The 27,616-nt window shown below is 38.8% G+C and overlaps 1 protein-coding gene across 3 annotated transcripts; it reads left to right on the top strand.

Moving 5' to 3' along the window:
* On the top strand, positions 1-26,871 carry LOC121605860 (calcium homeostasis endoplasmic reticulum protein). 3 transcript variants are annotated; one of them, XM_041935966.1, is made up of 20 exons: positions 1-137; positions 5,892-6,065; positions 11,919-11,957; positions 13,395-13,564; positions 13,943-14,080; positions 14,171-14,322; positions 14,862-14,973; positions 15,240-15,329; positions 16,511-16,706; positions 16,993-17,153; positions 17,782-18,036; positions 18,236-18,431; positions 18,532-18,773; positions 19,131-19,264; positions 20,444-20,530; positions 20,785-20,931; positions 22,574-22,687; positions 22,784-22,878; positions 24,701-24,886; positions 25,940-26,871. In XM_041935966.1, the coding sequence occupies exons 1-20, from the start codon at positions 113-115 to the stop codon at positions 25,975-25,977; spliced, it is 2,751 nt and encodes a 916-aa protein (XP_041791900.1). In that variant the 5' UTR covers positions 1-112; the 3' UTR covers positions 25,978-26,871. The 3 variants fall into 3 exon arrangements, with proteins under 3 accessions (XP_041791900.1, XP_041791901.1, XP_041791902.1); XM_041935967.1 differs by having other exon boundaries at positions 20,788-20,931; XM_041935968.1 differs by lacking the exon at positions 11,919-11,957.
* The last annotated feature ends 745 nt before the right edge of the window (positions 26,872-27,616 follow it).

Raw genomic sequence — 27,616 nt, forward strand, 5'->3', positions numbered from 1 at the left:
AGCTAAGCGACTGTTTTTTGTTAATGTTATAAATCTTTAAGTAAAACGCAAAACGAGTTGACCGACCTCTGGACTGTTTCTTAAGGATCCGCGTGTTTGCTGTATATGAAACATGGATATTCCCAATCCCCCAGAAGGTGAGCAGTACGCTGCGGCGTTGGATGATTTTCATTGAATGTTAGCAAGATACTTAGAACACTGCTATAACAGCTAACATTTCTGCTGCATTTAACATGCCGTCAATCTTAACTACTAACTAACGTTAACGTCCGTAGCTAAATGAGTGTCTAATAGGTTTTGTGTACACTATTTGCAATATAAATTATTTTAGGATTGCACCGTAACAGCTATGTTAACTTTTTTTTACACGGTAGCTAACTTTCACGGCTAATATAAAGTCAGTATTTTTGCTCAAGATGGGGATTTCCTTCCTTTTCCCTTTTGATTTCGAACATGTTGCCATTATCAAACATACAATAAATCAGAGAGAAAGATAACGTCAGTCAACTAACTTATGTAGAAATGAGTACTGAATGTGACATGGTCACCGCATATCCTACATTTAGTGTTGTGTGTGAAGACAGCGGTTTCCAGGTCAGGGTATGGATTAGGATTGCTTCTCCACACACTACTCCAATACAACGCCGTATTAGGGCCATTGTAACTTGAAACCCTAACCCTACTTGAAAAACGGGGCCGGGGAAAGGGGATAATATTCTGAGAAGAAACTCAAATTTACGAAAACAATACCTCAGATATTCTCTGCCTTGAAAGTGCTACAGTTACGAGAAAAAAACTCACAAATTTCTAATAAAGCAAAAGAAACTCCAATATTGCCTGAATTAATGGCATTGGTGAACTTCTACAAAAATGAAACACAACTTCAGAAACAACAAATGGCCTTCTTTGAAAACCTCCAGGCAAAGGTCAAGATGAGAAAGGAAGCTGATGCAAATAAAACTAAAGATCAAGTGCCAAACATCAAGTGTCCACCCCCTGCAAAGAAGAGAGAGAGAGCAAGTCATCACAAAATTCAAATGGGGTGGCTACATAGTGAGAATGGACAAGTAAAGCAACATAGAACAAAACAGGGAGGACGAGAATAGTAGTTGTCCTAGGAAAAGGAAAGAATTTCTTCGCCCCAAAAGGAATGTCAACCATTGGACATTAAACACACTTAAGTGTGAGAATACAAACACAACCCAGTCCATTAGGATGTATCTGTACCTCAGCATGGCCAGGTTACACTTCTATATTTCTGCTTACCCCGAGAAGTTACAAGATGACACTGCCAAAGATGATTCAGAAGCAGAAGACAAGATGTAGAATATATAAATGATGATGATGAAATTGATGGAAATAATCCGCAGCTGGATACTAATGATACAGTCCAATAAAGTGAGGATGATGTTGGTCAGGAGAGTGCTGATGGTTTTCAGGAAGAGGGTAATTTTCTGCTAGATAAGCAAGATAATGACTCCTTAAACAATGGCATGGATGGTGACTTACTGCCATTATCAGCCATTGGCTGGTGACATGTATCACAAATGCTCACTTCAACATCAATCGCTACTGAACTGTAGCGGATATAATGCAGCTTTATAGTCCCAACATTGACCTCACATCTGATGGATCTGACTATGAGTTTGATCCAGATGGCAGTGAGGATACAAGTGAAGAAAATGACACAGAGCCATATGACGTTGAGTTGGGTTTGAGAGGGAGAGAGACAGACAGACAGACAGACAGTGATATAGAGATCTCTATAGATTTGTAGCTATATGAAGTATATATAGCATATGTGATATAGTTATGTATGTGATGTATTTACATATTAATTGCAGATAGTATATGTACATAATACAACACTATTGATCTAGTAGTAATGGCAGTATAGCTAATATAGAAGTTGTGTGATGTTGATGATGTCTCTGCAGTTACATACTCACCTGTCTGAATGTCATTCTGTAACCCTGTACTGCGAAGTCAACCATCTGCTCTTGGTTCAACGTCTTTGCTTGACTTTCTTTTTTCTTAAGAACTTTTTATTTCATTTTTATCAAGTGCGATCTTGCAGTATAATCACATTTCAGAGGCATATCAGCACAGGTGTCTTAGATGGATTTCGGCACTAACCCAAAATTATGGTGTTCATTTCCAGCTCACATTTTTCCTTGATATCTAAACTGTCTTCTTGTAATATCTTATATATATGCGATATAATTTTGCCATTCATTGTTAACATAAATAAATGGTCTATTTTAGATGGTGTAGCATATAGTTTATCCCATTCTTTGTGCTTCTGTTCATAATGTCTTAACTGCAGGTATAATAAAAAAGTCATTAATCCTTTCTCATCCCATTTTTTGACCACTGCTTCTAATTTGGATGGGAAGAAAGTTAGTGTCATGTGCAATCACCATTGCTCTAGATATTGACATGGGGAGTCTTAACTGCTTTCTCACATTTGGCCTTCTTTTTAAAGTAATTCTAGCCCACTGTTTCCTGTTTTTATTTTCTCCTCAGATATCTTGATTAATAAATGAGATTGTGTTTTTATCTTGAGATATCCATGTGACCATTGATCAAAAATGGGCTGCTCATTAATATTTTTTCAGGTTTGGTACATCTAATCCCCCATTTTCTTTTCAAAAGAACTTTCTTTTGAATAAATTCTGGGTCTTTTGTTTTGCCATATACATGCAGATATTAATTTGTTAATTGTTGTGAATGTAGAAATCGGCAAATCGATGGGTGGAGACAGAAACAAAATAATGGCATTTGTTTGGTAATATGATAATATGTTTATCGTATTGTTTCCACTTACCCTGTTAGGGATAAGGAGAGGACTTCTGTCTTGTAAGGTCATCTTTTATTTCACCCATCAGTCACCATAATTGGCCTTGAACAACTGTCATGTGTCAGATTTTATGACAAGTCCTAGGTATCTGAACCCTTGTTTCGACCAGTGGAATTCAAATCTTCCTGCAAGTTGTGCAGGCCAGTGTCCCATGAACATCATTGCCTCAGACTTTAATTTAATTAATCAATTTTGCTAAAATTTTTTGCTTTGTTTTTGCCTAAATGTTGGTCAGCAGATTTTTATTGTTATGTAGCAACTAATGGGTCTGTACCCTTCACATAATGTCCGGTCTTGACTTTCACAGAAATAATAGCCTTTGGAGAGGGCATAATTAAAATATTTTGTTAATACTGCTACTAAATTATCAGTGAACCCTCAGTAAAATTCTCCAGGGAGTCCGACCATCCCTGGAGATTTGTTGTTTTTGTATTTTTTTACGACTTCCCATATATCAGTTTCTGTAACATCCGATATCATTTATAATGCTTCATTTTTGTGACGAGGCAGGTAAATCTAGACTGGCAAGCAAGGCCCCAGAGTTATCACTTTTTGATGTAGGCTCTTCAAATAGCTTTTTGTAGAATGATCTGAAGCATCAGCTATGTCCCTTTAGATGAGAAACTATATTTTTAAGTACAGGATGGACAATCTTAGGCATCACTTGAGTAGCCTGGGCTTAACATTGTATGAAGTTGTGCTCAGCTGTTCTTAGTTTGTATTATAACCAGTCCTCTCAACCTCTCTGTTCCACTGCACTCCTAAATGAGGCTCTGCAGTCACAACTGTGATATAGGTAGTCAGAAAAAACAGAAATGCCTCAAACACCCTACTGAAGGAAGAAGTTCCTCAGCAGTGGAGCAAATGCAGAGGTCACCACTGAATGATCCACTGTGAGCATTTTAGCATTTATCTTTTAGCCAAACCCAGTGTGCAGCTGCTGGTCACGGTATATCTTGGGTGCGTTTGATTGGTGTCACTTAGTGTGCTTGCTGAGTGGTGCATTAAGTCAGTAATTAAGGTTTTAAATATGCTGAAATAAAATAATGACTGACACAATGAATATTACATTCAAAATAGTGTTTCAATGCAGTGTTTATTCACATCAGAACTCCATTTTTACAAGTGATCTAGTCTACTGTTATGATTCCTGTATATGGCACAGGAAAAACTTTTGGAGTGTTTCTTGTACATAGTAGTACTAGTGCATGACTGGATTATGGGTCCATCCAAAAAGTCTCCAAAGAAGAAGCCATTCTTCTCTTGGAAGAACTGAAGGATTTGTTTTTGTAGTATACACCGTCAGGGTTCAGTGTGTTCACATGTTACATCCATAAAAAAAACTGTCTTTGAAGAAAACTGTTGGTGTGGTTTCTCCTCAAACATTTTCATGTTGCCAACATGTCTGTTTTCAGAGCTACGTCCACGCAAATCCCCTCTGGATGCCCACCCAAGCACGTAATTTATTGAATATGATAGTCACCCACAACCTTGGTGTTTGTAGTTGTTGTGTAAGCCTTTCATCGACAGAACAAAATGATGGAAACATTTGCAGGAGTCCATGTGCCAAAAAGGTTTCGGCCTGCTGGTGTTGTACTGCTGGCGAACAAAAAATAGGTTTAAATCAAATATAATAGAAAAACAAAGCCAAAAGAAACATAATTTCTGCTTTTGACATTTTTTTAGATTTCTCTGTGCATATATGTTGAAAGTGACCACTGCATACACCTTGCTGAGTCATTTTAATGAGATTTATTGTGTATGACCAATTTTAGAGACCGAGAGGAGATGTGTACATTTTCTGTCCTATGGCATTTATTTTTTGTTGAAGATATAAATGTTGATTATATCAAATTAATCTGTGTTTGCTTGTGTTAATGCAGTAGCATATTAACAGTGAGCCATTATAAATTATAATTTTTGAATTAAAGATATTTCTAAGTTGTAATTATTTTTGAGTTCTGAAGTATGAAGGCTGTCACATAAAAAAAACAACAACAAAAATATAATAAAAATGTATGTTGCTTAACTTTTTTCAACAACTTGTAAAAGCATTTTATGATAAAAGTTAAAAAAGAAAAACAAATATGCGAAATACTTTTGTTCCAACACATGGATCAAATCAAATGTCAAATCAGTATAATAATAGTATAAAGTTAAAGTTAAGGCCATTTTAGAACACAAAATATTCTCATAGTGTTACAGTGTCAGAGGACCCAGAGAAGACCCCTGATGACCCCCCAATATAACAACTAATTTATTTTATATGAAAAGTGAGATTGAACTACAGGCATAAATTATAACCTAATCCCTTGCATTAGTTTTGTATAGATCATTTTTAAATATTTCAGACGTTCTGTTAAGATGCACAGAAAAAGTAATGTGCTTTAAGGAACATGTCTGTGTTAGATTTTTTAACCCGGTCAATCATCTGAATTGTTATCATCTTGCTGTGCTCTCTCTCTCCCTACTAAACCACTGTGTTGGATTTAGTGACATCTAGCAGTGAGCTTGCAGATTGCAACCAGTTGAACCCCTCCACTTTACCCCTTGCTTTCCAAGTGTGTAGGAGAACCTACAATGTGAAAACATGAATTGCCCTCTCCAGTTTTGTGTTGTCCATTCTGGGCTACTGTAGCAGCATGGCGGTGCAACATGGCGGGCTCTGTGGAAGAGATCCTAGTCTCTGATGATATGAAGGGCTTAGTAGTGAAGGGCTAATGAAAACACAATAATTCATAGGTGATTATATGCTAATTAAAACATAATTAAGAATGTTCCATTTCTGCCAATAGATCATCCTAAATCCTACACACTGGACTTTAAAACATTTTTATTTTTAACAATGATCACTGGATATTTATCATTCAGAAAAACTGCATAGTTCTATGACTGAAATGTAATGACAATACATGAGAGGCACACACTGTGGCCAAGTGTAATTTCCTCCTATGTTTTGTTTTATGTTTATGATTACAGACTGTATCAGCTCTGACTGTATTTTTTCCTCTTCTTCTCTTTCCTGGTGCAGATCAAGAACTGAGGAATGTCATTGACAAGCTGGCCCAGTTTGTCGCTCGGAACGGGCCAGAGTTTGAAAAGATGACAATGGAGAAACAGAAGGACAATCCTAAGTTTTCCTTCCTCTTTGGGGGAGAATACTTCAGCTACTACAAGTGCAAGCTTGCTGTGGAGCAACAGCAGCGTATGTAGTTCAAGGGAAAGTCCACCATAAAACCATTTGCACATAGATATTTGTATGATGTTGGAATGTTCAGTTCATGTGGTATTAAAGATAATTAGGTCATTCTCAGTAAAATAGAAGCCTTCATCGAATGAATGAAAATAATCAACTTCATTTGGAATGCAGCTTGTAGAGTTGAATGAATAAGACCAGGCCAATAGGTGATAAATGTCTGATTCATTTTATCAAAATAACATATACCCTGCGTCAACTTTAAGTCATATAGTCCAATTAGAACACTTTGCACCCATATACAGAACTTGGCTGTATTTCATATTTTGGGAGAAAGTGTTGATTGAATTCTCCAACGTCATATTTCTAATGTGTATTCTGTTTAAGAGTGGATTTTTCCTTTGTGTTTCTAAGCATTCATAGTGTGCCTTTAGAAGCATCCTTATCAAGCCAATACTGTACCTACTCGCACTTAACCTACTTCGTTGTGATTACTTACTCATCTTAATGTCTGCTGCCATGTCAGCTGTGTTCTACAGTAGAGTAGCAGTGCAACCTGCCACCATCGTCTTGGCCATGTTTTCACAGCAAAGCTGTGTAGAGCTGTGCTGTGCTCAACTGAATTGAACTTGGAATTCACGCTTTATTTGAAACAAGTGTAGGGCTGGGTATGGACGTTAATATATTTTGAGCATAGGTTAAATTGATCCTATAGCACTAAATAATCAAGCACCCAGAGTTGGCACCCAATGCTAACTGGTATTTTGTAATACTGTTAACATATATTTTGATCAGAATTTTCAATTTTTAAATCAGAATGATATCAGCTTTATAATTAGTTGTATGTAGGGCATGGTTCTTATTAGTAGTGGGAACTATCACTATATAGGACATACATTCAATAGTTGTCATAGATTGCCTTGCCATTGTTTTTTAATATACTGTTTAATATCTCCAGTCTTTGATATCTCTGGGTGCATTAGACAATTATGTGCAATGGGTGGGCTGCAAAACCTGGATCGTCAGTCCTGTGTGGCATGCAAACAAAATCCCATGTGTACTAGGAACATCATAAACAATACAGACCAAAAAACACATTAAACATAATTTCCACTGATACTAGTTACTACGTGTGACAAGTAAATCACAATGCTGGTTTATATTAGCATCATTATGAACAAGACCATTAACCACAAATCAAATCAATTTGATGAAATACTTTGATATGTCAGGTAGTTAATTGTTTGAATGAGATAAAAACACATACCTGTCTGGCAATGATTTAATGGAATATAATTGTACATATATCATGATAGAGGATTTCATCTATATCGCTCACAGCTGAATTAAAGATAGCTATAAAAATCTATATTAAAACTTTCCTGTGCTTATTAAAGTAGGTTATTCTAAGAAGCAAATGTATTTATGCTTCTAAAACCCAATTCAGGAAATTGTATGCGATAATACCCAGCCCTAACAAGAAACCCTGTTCCCCAAATTTATATCCTAATCCTTGTGAAAACTGGTAAGCATGACTTGGAGACATGAACTCTGACTCATCCTTTGTGGCATTGCAGTAGAAACAAAATTAATTAGCTGTTGCTGAAAATGTCTGGCCCAGTTCATGTCTTAAAAGGAAATTCTAGTTTCATATAAACTGGGTCTTAATGGCATAGTTTTTGGGCCATCATTCTGACCAGTAATAATGGCTTTGGCCTGTTTGAGAAAGCAGAGTACAATGTTATCATAAGTGACAAAATGCAAACATAAAACCAAGAGGAAACCTGAAGTTCTGTGGGCAGGGCGTGCGTGTGTGTGTGTGCGTGTGTGTGCGTGTGTGTCTGTCTGTCTGTCTGTCTGTATTTAGAAGAATAGCTCTGTAAATGTTGCTAGAAGATGGCCTTTCTGAAACACACCTTATTTCCTAGATCAAATCTGTCTAGCTGTAAGAGAGTGTCAGAACACACAGATGTTATAAGTCTCCTTCATATCTGATGAGTCAAATCTTTAATTGAATATGTAAATAAACATTACAGGGAGTAAAATCATTTAAATTGCATGTAAAAGAACAAAAAAATAGAACCTGTATTTTCATTGTAACTTTCTTTGGCCACTGAAAGGTGTACCTAATGTAAGCATAAAATACAAACTCGTATCAGCAGCCTAGACATGTATTGATTGTAATGAATAAACTAGAAAATTCCCCCTGGGAAATTTTGAAAGGGACACGGGGTGTGTTTGAGCCGACAAAATTATCTACGTTTTAAAGTTTGAATGAAGTCTCTAGGACAAAGTATGGCCGAGCAGCGGACAATTGAAAAAGGCTGAAATTTGAGGAAATTTCCCCATTCATTTCTTATGGGAAATTTATCGCAGTTGTTTGCGTCTTACGTCGGCCTTCGATGGTCATAGCTCGAAAACCGTAAGAGATATCAAAATGTGCCGAGGGTCATTTTGAGCCGACAAAATTATCTACGTTTTAAAGTTTGAATGAAGTCTCTAGGAGAAACTATGGCGAAGCAGCGGACAATTGAAAAAGGCTGCAATGTGAGAAAACGGCAGATATCAGAGGTAGTCAGTCCCTGATTAATGAATTGCTCTCAGCTGTGTTTCTGTGGCTTTCTCCTTGTCTGTCTCTGTTGATCACCTCAGCTGTCTGTGTCTGCTTCTCTCCTCTGCTTCATGTCTCTGTTAACATGAATTAATGAACTGAATCAATAAACATGAATGGAGCTAATGCTAACGGAGCTAACAGAGCTAACACTAACTGAGCTAACAGCTAAAGGTGCGAATATAGCTAACGGCGCTAGCGCTAACAGAGCTAACTGTGCTAACAGAGCTAACAGAGCTAACGGCGTTAACAAGGGGGCGGGGGGATGGGGTTTTCATTATGCATTTGTCTGTGTGTGTGTGTTTATGTATCTGTCGTTGTGTGTGACTGCGTATGTGTGTGTCTTCGTCTGTTTGTGTGTGTGTGTGTGTCTGCTTGAACTCCACAAGCAGCCCAACCAGCTCCTACATGGAGATGTGTCTGGTATATGTGTGTCTGAATGTGTGTGTGTGTGTGTGTTTGTTTGTGTGCGTGTGTAACTTCTGCCCCACCTGCTGATAATTACCTCTCTACCTCTCCCACTTTTTACCTGTTCCTGTTCAGTTTTGACGTGCTTGTTTTTAATCACTTTTTAGCTGTTGGTTAGCCCTGCTTGTGTGTGTGTTTGTGTGACTACTGTCTCAACCTTTTTGGCAAAGCGCTTGGTGAAGCTGAGTTTAACTGTTTGTTGGATGGAGATTGTTTTCAAACAATGCCCTTGTTTTGACTGAGCTCGTTAAGATAATCATTCTCAGGCTTGTTGTCCTGCAGATGTGTGTGCGTGGGTTATTGACCGGTGTGTGTGTAAATGACAGTTGCACCTGTTAACTGAAAAGCGGCTTTTTCGCTGTCGGTTTCTTCCGAACAACTTGCGATTGTGTCAAAACCGTAGCTGCTATCAAAAAAACGATTACACTGTGAGATGCGGACAAGTCTGGGCCAGATGTACGTGTGTTTTATGTCCAGATATTCTTTAGAAAAATGACAAAATGGTCGACTTAAAAAGACTCTGCGACTCAGAGAACAGGAGTTTGTATTGTATGCAGTGAGATTTGGGTTCGGCGAACCTCCTGAACTAAATCCTCTGGTGAGAGAACCGTACCTCGTATCAGAGTGTACTATAGATCATCGGACTCCCGAGAACTTCCTGAGTCCGGCCATCTCCTCGTTTTATTCCTGACACAACAACTTTTCGTTTTATGGCGATCTAAAGACAGGAGGCATTTCTGCTTTGCTCACAAAACAGCTCTGAATTTTAACATGGGACTTAATGGGAGAACAGGAGGGCGCTGGCTGCACAAAACGTCTCACTATTTAAATTCAGTAAGTCTCTCGGCTTTTTCGAGGACATCACACGAAAGAGGACAAGTTTGTCTACAAACTGATCCCAAAATTATGCGTGTAGAGTGTAATTTGTGGCCGTAGCGACGAGAAAAAGAGAAGATTTTCAGATCGTTTTTAGACTCTGTGCCACTCTAGCACGCACTCTAGCACGAACATTCCGCGCAATACACACCCATTATAATCTCAAAATTTCCCGCCAAACGATCACTGTCATTGAACAGTGACTGATCAAAAACTATAGGACCAATCAAAATGTGGATGAACACACCAATAGACCAGACTTGGGTCTACATTTTAAAGTTGAAATGAAGTCTCTCGGTGAATGTATGCCTGAGCTACAGATGTTTGAAAAACTCCAATTTCAATCTTGTTTTTTTCGCCCGTCCCATTCATTTCTTATGGGAAATTTATCGCAGTTTTTCGCGTCTTACGACGCGAAAAACTGCGATAAATTTGAGAAAAGTAATAGCACACCGATCCCGAACAATACGCACGTTTTGATATATAATTTGCGAGGGTTTTCTCAAAGCTGCGGGGCGAGTTTGAGGACGAAAACTTGGAGGAAGATGAAAAATAATAAGAAGAAGAAGAAGAAGAAGAAGAAGAAACGCGCGGGATAGTAATAAGTGACTCGGGGCTACGCCCCGAGTCACTGGCTCCTGCAGCTATTTCATAGCTGTAGGAGCCAGTGACTCGGGACGTTGCCCCGTGTCCCTAATTATAAGTTATGCGGACATTTTAACCATAAATCTGGTATGCTGGTTGCCAGTTGTCCAGAACGCGTTAGAACACAGTTTGTGTCGTGAACCCTCATCATTGAACTAAATGCACTGCAGAGAGTAGTTTACTGCTGTTTTGCCAGTTCAGTTTGTAGATTTGAGGGTAACCTTCTGGTGATGATCCTGGAAAGTTTTGACCTTTTAAGGTGAAGATTGTATGAATGTACCATTACATGACATGCTGTTAGGGTGGGTTATGATGTTATGGTGAAATTTCTGTTGACCATGCCCTTTTGCCCTTTGCCCCTTCTGTCTTCTATAAGACACTCACACACTGGCCACACCCTTCCAAGTGTGAAGTCGTTGCATTTGGATGGCATGCATCAGCCTCTTATTTCCCAACATTACACTTATTTTGATTGCACTTCTTAATCACCACTGATGCTAGGCACTGGATATGTCAAGTAAATGAACTACCTTTTACTAGCGTTATCACACATTTCAAATGGCCTTTAGTGGCTGAATCCAAATAGAAAGGATAATGTATTATCTCTGTTGGTACTTGCAAGCTGTAAAAAAGATGAAATTCAAGGTTGTCAGAGCATCTCTATCACCTGCTCCTGTTTAATTATCAGCTAATAGAGACCAAACTTCAGACCTGCCTCATATCCTGCCAAAGCTGAAGTGGTGTGCAAGCAAGACCAGATGAAAAAGCACACTATTCCTCTTTCTAGATATACTTCAACACACCCTTCTTATTATCATAAAAACAACAGTAATGCAAGGAAAATGGTAAATGATTCCTGGGCAAAAAGGGACAGAGATAAATGGTTACACATTAAGACCAAGGGTCTCGAAAAAAAGTGAGAAGGTGGAAAATAAAAGGGAGTACTAAACACTAAATTGAAGAAGAAATTGTAGTAAATCAACTTTGAACTCAGTGAGGCAATGATTTATTTTTTTTTTTTACAAGTTAGTGAAGTAGTTTAACTATAGGATTGTGCATTTAGTCGTAGTTTTGACTCATCATATATCATATACAGAGGCAGTCAGAGCTTCATACAGCACATACAGTTTGGTCACTGAATGATGGTCAGATAATTGAAAGCCTAGTAATAATAGCACAGTGTTGTGCAGGGTTGCATGGAGTTCTTCTGTCAGTCATGTAATACCCCTGAAATGCATTAAAGTTTGCTTTTCTCCACTTAGATCCCTCTACCCACGATGGGGAGGAGTATAAATCTGAAGGTATTTATTTGGAACCAGATTTGTCAGACAAATTCTAAATCCAGTTGGAAAAGTCACATTTTATTTTTACACATTTTTGCTGGACATTATCACACCTATGCTTACAAGAATTTTGTTTTGTTTTTAGTTGTGTTTTTCATGTTATTGTCAGTATGTTTTTCTTTCTGAGTTTGTGCCGTATTGTTTTGTCGCTTCAGTGATGGCATATCGCGATGGTGCTGAAAAATGTTCAAAATATGCTTAATCTCTTACCTTTAATGTGTTACGGCTGCTCAGACAAACAGAAGGAGGGGTCTGGTGACATGTTTTTGAGCAAGACCTCGTTTAATCTGCATCTTCTCAGGATTCAGTTCAGCTGTAGTGTAAGGGCTGCATAATTTTACCAAAAACGTTAATGTTTGGTTTGTGACACTACCGTTTGCAGAATTATCTCTGTTCTCTGAAGACATGTGTCCCGATCAAGTTTCATAGTACCACAGTCTTGGGCTTAGTTTCACAATGATAAAGTGGCAGCAGTGGGTGATAACACTTTTGTGGTGAGTGTTCTGTTGTTTGCACTGGCACGCTACTGGGCTGTTGTAATGTCCTAAGTAGGATGTGTTATCAATATTCTGCCTCCCCTCTTTGGTATCTTGTGATCTCTGGCATAGGATGCACAGTCCCTGTCATATAATGCTAATGTCAATTAAGAAAAATATCATAAACTCATTGCCAGGAGCTACAACAGAAGAACGGTATAAATACAATACTGACGATGATTTTTTTTTTTAAATTGACAGGTCAGAAATTGAGTATTAGAATTATTTTAAGCACACTATAAAGTCACAAGCCCTTATCATACATTTCAGCTTTGTGGAACCAGTCTTTAAACTGAGGGCAGTGGGGCATTTTTGAGCTTGCATACTTCAGGTTTTATGACTAATATTAAACAAAGGATTAGAAATGATTTATATGACAAGTATTTTTAATGAGTCCTTCATTCATCCTATCATCCCAATATCTTGGGACATCCCTGGTTAGAATTATATATGTTTAACTATAAGAAAGCATTTCTATAGAAATTTACATCTTTATTTGTTAGCCGGGGATTTATTATCCAATTATATTACAGCAAGGCTGTTCAGTAATATTTATGTTATATGTTTGTCAAACTGATCTTTTCTGATTTTTGGAGATGCGAACATGTTGCCTTTCAGCAGCTGTTTCTGTAGCAGCCCGGGGGTTAGGAATGACAATATTGGTAGTGTTACTGCGGGTTGCATGCCTTTTACATTTTGTTAACCCTTCTGCTTTGTTCCTGGAACATTTCATCCGCTTGCTGTATGTGAACTATTGCATCTTATATGACATATTTCTCTTTGGACATCTGCATCACATCAGACGCCAGCGGTTGTACAGCGCTCTTCCCTCAATTTTTTTTATTTCCTATTTTTGCAGAAATGTACAACCCAGGTGCCAAAGACACGGTCGATGTCCCTCCTCCACCAGTGCAGATGATTGTTCCGCCTCCGATTCCTCTGCCTGCTGCACCCTCTATTGATGAGCTCATCCAGCAGAGCCAATGGAATCTGCAGCAACAGGAGCAGCATCTGCACACACTCAGACAGGTATAGAGCAAGTAAGAAATTAGAGATCTAGCACAGAGGACATCCTTCCTTCAGGGATGTTTTATTTGTCCTTTTAGGTTTGCAGTAACTAGACAAATCTTTTGAAGAGCTAATTCTGACCAAATGAATGTGCTTATGAAAACACGACTGTTGTAATAGCATGAATAAATGTTTTATCAAAGGCATGACCCTACTGAATTTAAACCCATACAGAAGAGTAACCCTGTTTCAACAAACCAAACATGGATGAGAACTTTTAGAATTAAATATCTGTGAATAACAACATTTTCAAAATAATAATGGAGAGCAACAGTGTGAAACCTAGTTACAGACCCAATTTTTAAACACAAATTTTAAAGCTTTTCTTTCTTGATGTAGGAACAAGTCACCGCAGCCATAGCTCTAGCTATGGAGCAGCAGACCCAAAAACTGCTGCTGGAAACTCAGTTGGATATCACAGAATTTGACAACCTGCTGCAGCCCATCATAGACACCTGCACTAAAGATGCCATCTCTGTAAGCTCACCCTAATAGAGATTTTTTAGAGATACTTCTGTACGTACATTCCTACAATATCTCTCTCTCATGTGTTTGTCATCCTCTCAGGCTGGTAAGAACTGGATGTTCAACAACGCCAAGACTCCACAGCACTGTGAACTGATGACATCACATCTTCGCAACCGCATCACTGCTGATGGAGCACACTTTGAGCTCCGCCTACATCTTATCTATTTAACCAATGACGTTCTCCATCACTGGTACATAAACCTAAATCCATACATAAACACAAGTGGATCAATGTACTGAGACATACCTAGAAGTATTACAAGTATAAAAGCCCCTTACTGTGAACACAGTGGTATAAAACATTAAGCAGGCATAGGTTTTGGGTATTAGGTAGCAGTGCTGTTTTATTAATTTTTATATTTTATTTTAGTAAATGGAATGTGTATATTAAATGCATATAAAGGACCATGAAACTGCTGGAATTTAATGTATTAGCAGTTACAGAATGGCTTGGCTAATAACAGTGTGTAATCATACAATAAACTGAAAAAAATGAAAACATTTTATAATCTAAATGATCTGTTGATTATTGAAAAATGAATTAAGACATTGACCAGAAGTGAAACTAGCCATTGCAGCCTGGGTCCAATTATGAAAGAAATCTTGTATAAAGAAACTTTATTAGGTATAAAAAGTGGATTTTGTGAAAAGATTTAGTCAGAAGAAAATTGTTGAGCAGCTTTCAGTATATTCGTTTCCTGAAGTCATGTGTTTTAATGTGTCCTTCCAGCCAGCGAAAGCAGCAGAAGGATTTGTTGGCAGCACTGCAGAAAGTTGTGGTTCCCATCTACTGCACCAGTTTTCTGGCTGTAGAGGAAGAGAAGCAACAGAAGATCACCAGGGTAAACACCTACTCATTTTTTGCCAACTGTGGTCAGTTAGTGGTATAGTGATATATATTATAGTGAATGTCATCATGTTTGTTGAACTGTGTCTTATTTATGCTGCAGTCTAACTCTAATATTCACTCTCAAATGCACACATAGCTGAATATACAGCTTTGAACTGGAAAGTTAGGAAAAATCTTAACCTCTTTTTTGGTTAAAATTATTGTTCCTTAGTCTAAAGTTTTATCTCTGGTTTTCCCCATTTTCTTCCTCCTTTCCAGTTGTTGCAGCTTTGGGAGAAGAATGGGTACTTTGATGAGGAGACCATTCAGCAGCTCCAGAATCCTGCACTGGGCCTCGGCCAGTACCAAGTGAGTGGAAGAGAGTTTATCAATGACACCGATCTGTTACCCGCAATTATCTTTAAATCATTGACTCAACCCATTAACATAATCTGACCTGATCTGACCCATGACTAAATATACATAGGTTTAGAGGTGCTGCTAAACAGTCAAGGCAAAAGCTAAAAATGCACTGTTGGTGCAGATTGTGGAAACTAAAACGCTCTCCATGTTTTCAGACACTTTTGGTTTGCATCTGGTCAGAATCCACTCCATAGCAGAGGATCACATTCAGAACTCTCAAAATTCTGTGTACTTTACATACAGACAGACACAATGGTAATCCATTCATTAATGTATCATTATGTATGTATGTAAATCTGATGAGACAATATGCATTTATCAATATATGAACTTGAAATTTTGCAAACCACATTTCGTCTTGGCTTCAAGATATGAGGACTGTTGAAATGTGTCTTTTTTCCATTGGCCACACCTTTACTTTTATTGGACTTTAAAGACATAAATGTATATTTTCAAATATGATGTAAGTACAAATCCACAGAGTTTAAATATATTAATTAGTCTGTATTAATTGTTTGCAGGACTATAATGAGCTGCACAACATTTCAACAGCTGCAACACTAATATCTGTTGACAGCATATTTGGAGCAGTTTGGTGTTTGTCATTTTGACATATAGGGTCGTAATAATTCTCTCATAAACTATTATTACCCATCATTTTTAATGTAAATTTTTTAATGATCATGAGACATAGTGTATTTGGCAGCATGCAATGGCCTTTAGATTTTTCAGTCATTAAAGAAAATACTAAATACTAAAGTAAACATGATCCCTGGTTTGGTCCTTCATGGAGATGAACTAATTTTCTAAGACCTCTGCCTCTCTTCCTCTTTTGCCTACTGGTGTTTTGGTGATGAGGGGATGAGAGGAGCTCATTTGATTGGTCATTACTAAATTTGCTGTGACTCCAACTGCTGACTGCTGTTTTTGTCCTACTAATCTATTCAGTCTCTCATCCATAATGTGCAATTTGCAGCAATGTCTGTGTTGACCAAATTTACAAAAATCTTCTGGTCATGCACATTTATGTGTGCAACTGCACAGTTTGGGTTCTTGGTGTATTTCACTATCATTTACTGATAACACTGTGACAGCCTCACATTTTACACCCCCTTCTCCTCTCGTAGGCATCTTTGATAACAGAGTATGCTGCAGTGGTGCAGCCGATCCAGCTTGCCTTCCAGCAGCAGATCCAGGTTCTGAAGACCCAGCACGAAGAGTTTGTTGCCAGTCTGAAGCAGCAGCAGCCACAGCCTGCACCTGTAGCACAGCTAGCAACCCCAGCTGAGCCTGAAAAAAACCAACCTATGACCACCCAAGCTGGTGAGAAGACACTCAACAAAACCAGACACGGCCTGATACAGTACATGAAACCAGATTTATTGTTTACATGACAATGAAACAAAAATTTTAAGGTATCGTACATCAGTACAATGCAGTCATACTCAATTTTAAACCTTCTATTAAAGAAAATATCAGTGACTGTAATTCTGACTCAAAAGTTTAGAAGAAGTTTAGTCGTGTTAAATATTGCTTTATAGGTTTGTGACCTGCTCTGCGTTAGGCACTTCCATGTATGTTTGTGCTGTAACGTTTTTTTTGTGTGTAGGTGATGTGAAGCCTCCCATGTCGGGTCCTCCTCCAGGGGAGTTTGATCAAACTTCATCCACACCACAGGACCCCAGCAACCCCAGTGGCCCCTCAGATATCCCCTCCAAGCCTGCGTGGTATGACCCACAGCACATGGGCCCCTGGAACCCCAACCAACCAGTAAAGACTTATGAGTTTCTCTTTGTATGTGCGTGTGGGCATGTGCGCCATGCATGTGTGTGTGCAGGTTGTGTGCATGCATACTTTCTTCAGGCTTCTTTTTTCTACCATAAAGGGACCACAGAGGAGAGGAGTTTAGATTGAGATTTCTCTTCTCACAGTTGTGGTAGGACTAGTCGTCATGCATTTGCAGACTGCAGTGATTGAGAATACTCATAAACCTCATTCATGATTTCATGGAGTGGGGGTGCCATGCTAATGGTCACTCTATAGCCAAACTTTTTTGCATTGAATTTAATGCAAACAGCAACAGGAAGCCATTGGAGTGTAATGAAAAGTGCAGTGATATAAGCTGTTTTTGCCTGGATGAAGACCAGGTACACTGCTGCTTCTTGGACCATTTGCAGAGGTTTAAGTGGGAATGCTAGCAGCCCTGCTAGAAAGGTGCTGCAACAGTCAAGGTCAGATAAGACACGATCTTTCAAATGTTATATAGTATGAAATGAAAGTCAGCTTAGGAGACTCTCGACTGATGAATCAAGTCATTAACTCTAAGGGGCCAGCCCTCACCCTAGTCTCTAGTCAACAGGCGACGCTCACACCCTTTCTGACTTTTGTCCTTCCTCAGCCTCCTTTTGACCCAAACCAGCCCCCACCTCCTTGCCCTCCCTGGAACAGCCACGAGGGGATGTGGAATGACCAGAGGGACCCAGGAAACTGGAGTGGAGGTCCACCCAGAGAAGGAGGACCCTGGAGTGGTCCAGGTGCATCTGACCCAGGCCCTCCATCTTGGAACTCATATGACCAGCAGCCGCCATGGGGGAACCAGCCTGACCAGCCGCCATGGGGCCAGAGGGAGCCCCCGTTTCCCCCACGCATGCAGGCATGTTGTAGATGATTACTGTGGTTTAAATTCTTTAACCACTGTATATTGTATTGCATTGTATACTCTACATTTACAATCTGTAATTACAATATGTTGTTGCCTGAAATTGACTTTGAATGTTTTTTCTGTTGCAGCAAGGCTGTTTTTGCTGCTCATTTACATGAATGAGTATATTGTCTAACATGCAATTTTACAGAGACCCCCCCATTTCAGAGGACCCTTCCCACCCCACCAGCAGCCACCACCTTTCAACCAACCCCCTCCACCACCACACAGTTTTGGACGCTTTCCACCACGCTTTATGCAGGATGACTTTCCTCCTAGACACCACTACGACAGGCCACCGTACACCCCACACCGCTTTGACTACGCTCAGGGAGATTATCCCGGAGGTGTGAAGTGATTGATTTGGAAAATTGCCTGTTTTTGCAACTGTAATTGTATTTAATTCCTTTTCTTGTGTATTTTAACACACGCACCTTTGTATGCCAGACATGCCAGGTCCTCCTCCCCACCACCATCCCAATCAGAGGCTCCCTCCCCCTGGAATGGGTTCTGATCATCCTCCCTGGGGTGGAGGCCAGCACCCAGATTTTGGCCCACCCCCTCATGGCTTCAATGGCCATTCACCACACATGCGTCATCGGCAGCATCCGGTCCAAGATGACCCCAGTCTGGTTCCCAATGTACCCTACTTTGACCTGCCAGCTGGTCTCATGGCTCCGCTGGTCAAAGTAAGTCACATGCTTTGATTTGATGACTAGGGCATTAAAATGAATTACAATGTTATCAGCTGGTTAAATAACTGAAGTTACTTTCTTGCTGGAAGAACACTAGCTTGATTGAGTGCTACCACAGCAGAAAGAACAATGATAAGCCTGATACAGAATTGCCACCTTTGCATACAAAATAGATTCGAGCCAAGACTATGGAAGTTTTAACGCTAAGTTTTTAAGACAGCTTGGAAAACACACTGAAGAATGGCATCAACTTATGCAATAAAAATGTAGAATTTACTTAGACTCATTTACATAACCGCAACAGTCAAACCTAAATGTCTCATGTTCCTCCCTGTACTGTCTGTTGGTAAGCTTGAGGACTGTGATTATAAACCTCTGGACCCTAAAGACATCCGGCTGCCCCCCCCCATGCCTCCTAGTGATCGGCTGCTGGCTGCTGTGGAAGCTTTCTACAGCCCTCCATCCCATGATCGGCCTAGAAACAGGTACACACACACCGACAAATTGGACCAAAATTAAAATTGTAATTTGGCTAATACATCAGAGTTTAGCAATTGGTCAATTACTTTAAGTGGATGCTGTTGTTAGCCAGCTAGAAGAAAGGAATGAGGAAGAGATATGACCACTTTCTGTCATTTGAACAATTCATTGTGGACAGCTGAAAACACTAGTGTGGACAGAATCCTGTTTAACTCACAAAATGTTTTTATATTTATTCGCATTAATTTGACTTGAACGGTAGTTGTAAGTAGGCTCATACTGCCTAAAATCATCTGTATTCAAATAGCAATAGTGAGCTGGAATAAACTGTAAAAAGTATACAAATAAATTATTTTCATTTGTCCTGCAGGAGGAGGTAAGGGTCTGGTCAAACCATAAAAAAAAATTACTTCCAATGTCTTTTACTAAACACCTTTCTTGGACAAAAGTGTCATGAGGTGAGGGAGAGATGTAAAGGTGAATACAGTGAAGTACATGGGGAAAAGACGACCGTGGTACTGAGAGAATCGGACTACACTTACACTGGGCTATGTAAATATGTGATGGCGGATTTTGTTGACATGGGTCTGTCCATTGAAACCATATAGGATGGACAGCTAAAAGTGCATTTTATTCTTTGCCCCATGTGTTCTTGCTGGTTAGTTTCATGCAGGCTATGTAAATGCGAACAACCCATTGAAAATTGTGACCTCATTACCAAGTTTGAAACTGAAATCATAAAAGGAATATAGGTATGGGAGTGGGATGTAGGAGTGCTGAGAGGCCTGCATAACCCCCTAAAATCAAGCATTATGAAAACCATCAATTTGATTAAAAATGTGTGATGCAGACTTGTGAACTTTCTTTGATCGTGAAGCCGAATGTTACTTTACAGTTTTGTTGTAGTTCAAGTATATGAGTTACACCGCAGAATGGAGTCTCTTTGTTCTCCAGTTTGTAGTTCCAGTACTTCTGTTAGCTATACTCATAAAAATGAGGCTATGTTTTCAGCCTTGAGTTTGTATTTAAGGATTTAATTAGAAAGTAGTTTGAAAAATCACATTGTTTTCAGTAGTTGTGTAGCAGTACTTACCACAAGCTGCATCTGTGTAGTACTGCTAGCTTCTGATATAATTTGCTATAGGTCATAGTTTAGAGCTGGCTGTGGTTTGTTCCCCCACCAGTGAAGGCTGGGAGCAGAATGGCCTATATGAGTTCTTCAGGGCCAAGATGAGAGCCAGAAGGAAAAAGGGACAAGAAAAACGAAACAGGTGAGCCTCCTCTTCGCTTGTTCTAGCTCTTTGTGTTTCCCACATATTATAAATGTCTGGCTTGTCTTTGGCCTTTGTAATTGTCTGTCAAAATGAGCTTTGAGATTGCAGTCTGTATGTTCATTCTGGTCAAAGTTACTGGTTATTTCAGAAGGCTTCTGTATGTCATTGTTGGTGCATTGAGGGATGAAACACCTGACACTCTTCCTCTACCTCTCAACCTCCCTTCTTTTTTTATGGCTCACCCCCTCCAGTAGTCGTGGAGGCAGTCGCTCCAGGAGTCACTCACACAGCAGAGGGAGGTCTTCGTCTCGCTCCAGCTCTCGCTCTTCAAAGTCTTCGCGGTCACGGTCCCGCTCATCTCGCTCCCATAGCCGTTCTCGCTCCTACTCACGATCCAGGTCTGCAAGCACGCATATATACATATATATATACCGGAATGTGATTTGTTAAATCTTGAGGAATCATATACAGAAACACAAGTGAATGTCTTGTCAATATGCAAATGAACACTGCTTGTTATGATCTTTATTTTTCATGAACATAAAAACAGACACCGAAAATTAATGTAAAATAAGATGACGAATAAAACCCACTTGATTGTAATAGTAAAAACAAGATAACACTATGGATGAAAATAGAAACATCATAGGTCTCCAAACTCTTATTCTTTCAATACATTGACAGTCAGCAATTTCAGAATATCCAAATATCAGATCAGAATATCACAAATTGCTGATGGACACATCACCACCAGTCTTGATTAACCGAAACAAGCCTATTTTAGCCTACCCCAGTATGTCTTCCTACGCGTTTAACTTCACTGTGTGGGTGTTATCTGTGTCAGGCACAAAACACACAGTCTGAGGTGACTGAATAACATGAGATAGAAAATTAAGCCCACTGAATTGTAGTAATAAAGTTAAATAGCTTAAACTGCATTCCAACAAAAAAATCACATGCAACACAAGTGCAAGTAACATAGAATTAACATAAAAACGGGGATAGAAAACTAATGGAAAATAAAATGGAGAATAAAACCCACTTGATTGTAAAAGTAATAATAAGATAAGACTAAGGATGAAAATAGAAACATCAAACCATTAAACCATTAAATAATTGTCCTGAAATAAAGTTAAAAATAGAATACATAGAATTCATAAAATCAAGTAAAATACAACAATTTAGAAGAAGTGCAGCAGTACAGAAGTAAGAGGCAACATGCAAAAACTAAGCCTGTATCAGGAAGTCATAGCTAGTTAAAGGCGAAGTGAAAAGATACGTTTTTAGTTTCTTTTAAAAACATTTAGCAAGCTGTTTCCGTGATATCTTTAGGTGGTGTGTTTAGGGTTTAGGGCATAATGGACAAAGGTTGCATCCCTGATTTTCTTTAGGCCTTTGCTGGCTGCTGGTGTTCTTGAAGGCAAAATGTGAGGAAGGGATTTTGCAGCGTAGCTCGATTGTAGCCCATTAAGGGATTTGTATACGCAGATGAGGGCTGTAAAATCAGTTCTAAATTTTACAGGAAACCAGTGCAGAGTTTTTCATGATTTCATCTTCTTTGTCTCACTGTTACAAAAATTTCTCAAATATCACCTTATTTCTTTCTCCCAAGCTGCATTGGAAAAATAACAAAACAACGAAAATATTTTGTCTCCTCTTTTTGTCAATGATCATAAAGAGAGATCTTGGTTAACTTTTTATTTTTTAAACTACTACTATGTTATATTTGGTTGAGTTTGTGCAGTGGGAAAATTTTAGAAAGGGAGTATAACCATGTGTCTGTGTCCATTTCACATGTCTGACTGAACAGATACACTTCTATTTTAATCAGTGAGCTGTCCACACAGGCCACGTAATGGCTGTTGTTTCACTTGTGCTGTACACATGTTAATTCAACCTATTTCTTTGCTTCAAGTGATTTTTTTTTCTCTCAGCAACTGACTGAACACACTGTGATATATTGCTTCTTGTTTATCATCATTACAATTATTTTAAGCCTGAGTCACTCAGCCTGTCATGCCTTCACCTGCCTCTATTTAGGTCCAGGAGTAGATCCAGGTCATCTCGGAGTCACTCTCGCTCCAGATCCAGATCCCGTTCACATTCACCCGCCAAGAGACGGCGGGGACCCAAATCCCGGAGCTCCTCCCCTCCGTAAGTCCCCTTTGCTGGTCTTTGATAAGATGCTTTCATACAAGACTCTGTTTATGCTTTACTGTAATATAGATGATTACCTCCTGTTCTATACAGCTCCACATCAGTATTGGGCGCCCCTCCCTCCAAACTCTCCACTGATACCAGGCTCGGGGAGGAGAATAAGGGCCACCAGCTGCTGATGAAGATGGGTATGCTCTGTCTTTGTCTTTTTATTTCATCATTTAAGATGATTATTAAATTTTCCAATATGACTGCTGCTAACTGTTATTTTCATTGTCAAATAATTGATTATTATTTTCTCAATTCATTGATTAGTAGTTTGGTCTACAAAATTTCAGTTTCCCAAAGACCAAGATGATGTCTTCAAATGTCATCTTTTGTCCACAACCCAAAGATATTCAGTTTAGAATTTTGGCTTTTTCTTTAAAAAAAAATACTTAATCCAATGAATTGATATGAAAATAGTTGGTGATTAATTTAATAGTTGCCAACTGATTGATTAATTGATTAATCAATTTTCTTACGAAGAATATTTGAGATATTTATAGCCCTGTAAAGCCCAAACCATTAAATAATTGACAGAACATTCCAATTCTTTGAAACTAGAGCCTTTATTGGTCCTTCTGAACAAACAACTTTTTTTTTTTTTTTCAAATATCAATTTCCATATATTACTTTCAATTAGTATCATATTTGATACATTAGGTAAAAATGCTCAAAGATCGTTTTTTTTCTTGAACAAATGAAAACATAATAAAACCAAACAAATTGGTAATTCCACAGATAGGAAGTGCTACTACAATGCAGCAATGAGAAAATCCACCAGTGGAACTGGCAGGGTGGAAGTCTGGAAGACTTCAGTTATTTTTACTCATTTTGCTGTTCACAGCCTTTTTATTTTGCATGGTGGTAGGTTTGAAAACAGTTTCTGTCCTTGTTCAGACAAAGATGCATTTCTCACAGTACACATAGGCGTCGGGTTTCCCATGTTGGGAAATGATCAAGGCCATCCTTTCTCACATCAGGGGGCACCTCTGTGGGGAGGGGTTGGCGTTCCTTCTGGAGAAGACAGTGGTCTGCCACACTTTTTGACCTTTCCTGCGCTTGTGAGGGCGGTGCCAACAGAAGCCTGAAACCTTCGCAGGGGCAGGGGTTTCTGCTTGGGCTGCAGTTTCTCAGGGTCTCTTTTGTAGCGGATCCATGCATTGATTACTGCATTTCTTGGGCATTTGTGTTCGCCATTTTTCTGCACACTGTACAAGTTCGTTTCTTCTGCAGTTTCCTGCAACATTTCTTCAGTCACAAAATCTTTGAAACTCTTATATGGTGTCCAGTCAAGCCTTTCTTCAGAGTCTCCCTCAACACATTCCACAAACTTAACGGATGGAGGTTCAAACTGTTTTCTTTTCCACTGATACTACTTGCTTTTCACTTTGCCCCTTGCCGACTGCTTTGGTGTTGTTGTGTCCTCTTCTCTTAGAGTTCTGTGACCTTATATACCTGCTGTATCAAATTTGATACGTCATTTTCAACACGGTTTTAATAAAACAAATTATGAAATATTAAGTAATTTCACATTGCATCAACCAAGTAACTGTTCCTATTGATGTTTCACAAAAAAATGAATTTTTTCTTACTTTTTTACTTTTCAAAACTGGCAAAGTTCTTCTTCAAAAACCACCTGTGTCCCATTCCTTAGACATGGCAATCTTGCAGCATCACTGGAAACCCCTCTAGTGAGTTAATTACTGCCTCCTGGTGGATTATCCGTGCATTGCATGTACATTGTGTTTTTCAGGGAAAAAATTGTCACACTGCTCATGTGGAGGGCTCAAAAACTCATCTATCATATATGATATGTTTGGTGTTATAGGGTTAATGTTGAGGTTTTCTTTGCTGAAATGTACAGGCTGTATTTTGGAACTTGAGGTCAAAACAAAATCTATCAAACATGCCTCACTGATTTCTAGCCTCCCTTCTATTCTCCTTGTGTTGTCCTGTCTGCTGTAGGCTGGAGTGGTTCAGGTGGTTTGGGGGCCAAAGAACAGGGCATCCAGGACCCCATCAAAGGAGGAGACATCCGGGATAAATGGGACCAGTATAAAGGTGTGGGGGTGTCACTGGATGACCCTTATGAGAACTATCGCAGAAACAAGAGCTACAACTTTGTTGCCCGCATGAAGGCACGAGAGGAAGGTATGTGCACAGAGTACCATTTTGGGTTGGAAATGGAATTGCACGCTGCTCACATTTAATTACCGAGATAAACCATTCCTGTCACTACATATGAAACACCTTTCACGCTGGACTAAAAAACACTAATACTGACTAACACCTGGCTTCTGTCTTCAGTGGCAAAGGGTACAGTCAGCATTCACTCCTGGGTCAAATTACTCTGCAGTAATCTATTGTATTTATTGGCTTCAGCTGTGATTTACATTTCCGTAGTGACTCATTGCATACAGTCGCTTTCCATCTCATGAAAGATATGACAAAGTTACCACCATAATATTGTCTCTGGCCTCTATGCTGCTTTCTACTTTTCCCTGTTTTCCAGCACCTTCATGACCTTGAACATGACTCACAAGACATAGAAAATCAGAAAAACAAACTCTTCCACTGGCAATGGGAAGGAGACAAACGGCATTTTGTCGGTTTACCTGCATTTAAAAAACCTGCATATATGCGCTCATTTTCAAGTAAAACTGGTATATTTTAATTGTTTTTTCTGGGTATCGTGTGTGTGTGCATTCATTATATTCAAGTACTTGACATACGGCACACGTTCTCTGTTAATGAAGCAAAACTGGAAAAAAGGGTGTTGTATTATTCCTTAACTTTATACCATTGGAACTGATTTAATTTTTATGAAACATGATCAAATTACCCTGATATTTAGATTACTAGAGGTGATGTGGAAAGTAAAACTATTAATGTAAATGAATCAACGTTCATATGGGGAAAAGATTAATGAGAAATTATTATTGTTAAAGCATTCAAGAGTAAAAAGTGTACAGACTGGAATGGTATTGATATGGTTGTGATTAGAAATATTGAGTGTGTGGTGAAACCACTTTCACATATGTAATCTATTGTAATGGCAATCAATTGTAATCCATCTCTACAAACCTGCATATTTGCTAGAAACTGTGATACTTGACCAGTACTTTGGTACTTCAGATGATAAATAATAATACAATCATTCTTAAACAAAATCTAACTGTTCTCTTCTTTCCTCACTTAATTCAGTCAACCGGGAACCTCAGGAGGCACCTTCAACTGAATGAAACAAATCTCCCCTTTTTCCCCTCTCCACCTCCACCAAGGATTTGAATTTCACTCTGTTTTCCATCCAGTATTTTAGGCCCAAATCCTTCCCTTTTCCTCAGAAACCAGAGCGAAGATACAAAGTACCACCACACTTGTGAATGCTGTGAAGGAATGCAGCATTTTTGATCTCTGTTCAATCAAGAGCATGAATGAATCTGTCCAAACACAAAACATCAAATTTTCAGTTAGCACTAACACTTGTAACACTGCAGTCCCCAACCAGGATTTTTCATTCAGTTGTCATTGCAGGGACACTGGAACTACTACAGTGTAATGGCAGTGTGTAGGCTGACTGTGCCTGAACATTTAGGATAGCTGCAAAGAAAAATAGGACAAATGGTTAAAAATGTAGGCAGTGCTTTTGAAAGTGGTTGGATTGTCTTTCATATGCATTTTACATGTCAACAGTTGAATGAGGAAAGAGTTTTTTCATCTGGTGTGTTATTCAATTGTTTTCATTCTTCTTCCTGAAATTGCTGAGTTGAAGGGTCAGTACACCCAAATCAGAAAAAATCCACATTTTCTGCTGAATAAATAGTCCTAATGAAAACTGCTCACTGTGGATGCTGGCAGAAATCTCATTATTGGATATCTCCAAAGGTTTGCAAATAATACTGATGTGTATATGGCTACTATCACTTGAGTGGAAACATTGTTTGGTTATTTGTGTGAACTGGCCCTTTAGGACAAAAAGTAGAATAAGAAGGTATGATGGCTTCTCTCTTGAATCTTGTTGGTTTTTCACTGCTGGTTATTGTGATACTTTTTCATGTAATGACTTCTTCTATGGACATACGTAAGTCTGTCATTTAGATGTAGTATTAAAATAAATCCCACAAAACAAAAAGCTATGGTTATGTAATCAGTGGTATTTTTTTCTTCACAAACACACTGTAGACACGACCTGAACAGGCAGAACTTTGACTGTGTAAATATTGAAGGAAAGAACTTCATTCAGTGAAGTTTGGAATGTACATACTTTAACTATTATAACTTAGTTTGTGTGATAGTGTCTCATTTCTGCCAGAAAAACAAAACAAAGGTTAGACAGATATAAAAGTACCATTAAGGCACCTGCCTTAATTCCACCTTGTCAATGTTTTGGGGGCAGATGTAACACAAGCCAGTGCAGGAGGGGCATCTAACATAAAAAGCAGATATATGAGGTAGCTGAAAGAACTGTCTCATAATTGTCTTTAAAAAGTCAGAATTTCCTACTTTCTGTCATAATTTTGTCTTAAAGCTATACATTTTCTTGGCTTTATTTATTTCAAATTAGATACTTTTTCATTTATTCTTGACACTCAGAATGCCACTGTAATTTAGCTGTCAGAACTGGTGTTCCAAAGATGATACATGTATGATCCAGTGTTCCCTGCTGTGTTGTCCCATGTTTCACTGGTCTCCAGTTTTTGTGTGAGTTTAGAATTTTGAAAAGATATTGGTCGTAGGCTTCATTACCTATAGTTGTCACTATTATTTACATTACCTGCAATCACATAGATGTTCATTGATTGTTTGAGTGACTCTGCTCACTTCAATGTGTGCTCGCATACAAGTGGTTGTGTACCATCATGCTGCATGGCTGACATTGCA

This window comes from Chelmon rostratus, chromosome 4 (genome assembly GCF_017976325.1).
Source record: "Chelmon rostratus isolate fCheRos1 chromosome 4, fCheRos1.pri, whole genome shotgun sequence".
In the NCBI taxonomy this organism is placed as follows: Eukaryota; Metazoa; Chordata; class Actinopteri; order Chaetodontiformes; family Chaetodontidae; genus Chelmon; species Chelmon rostratus.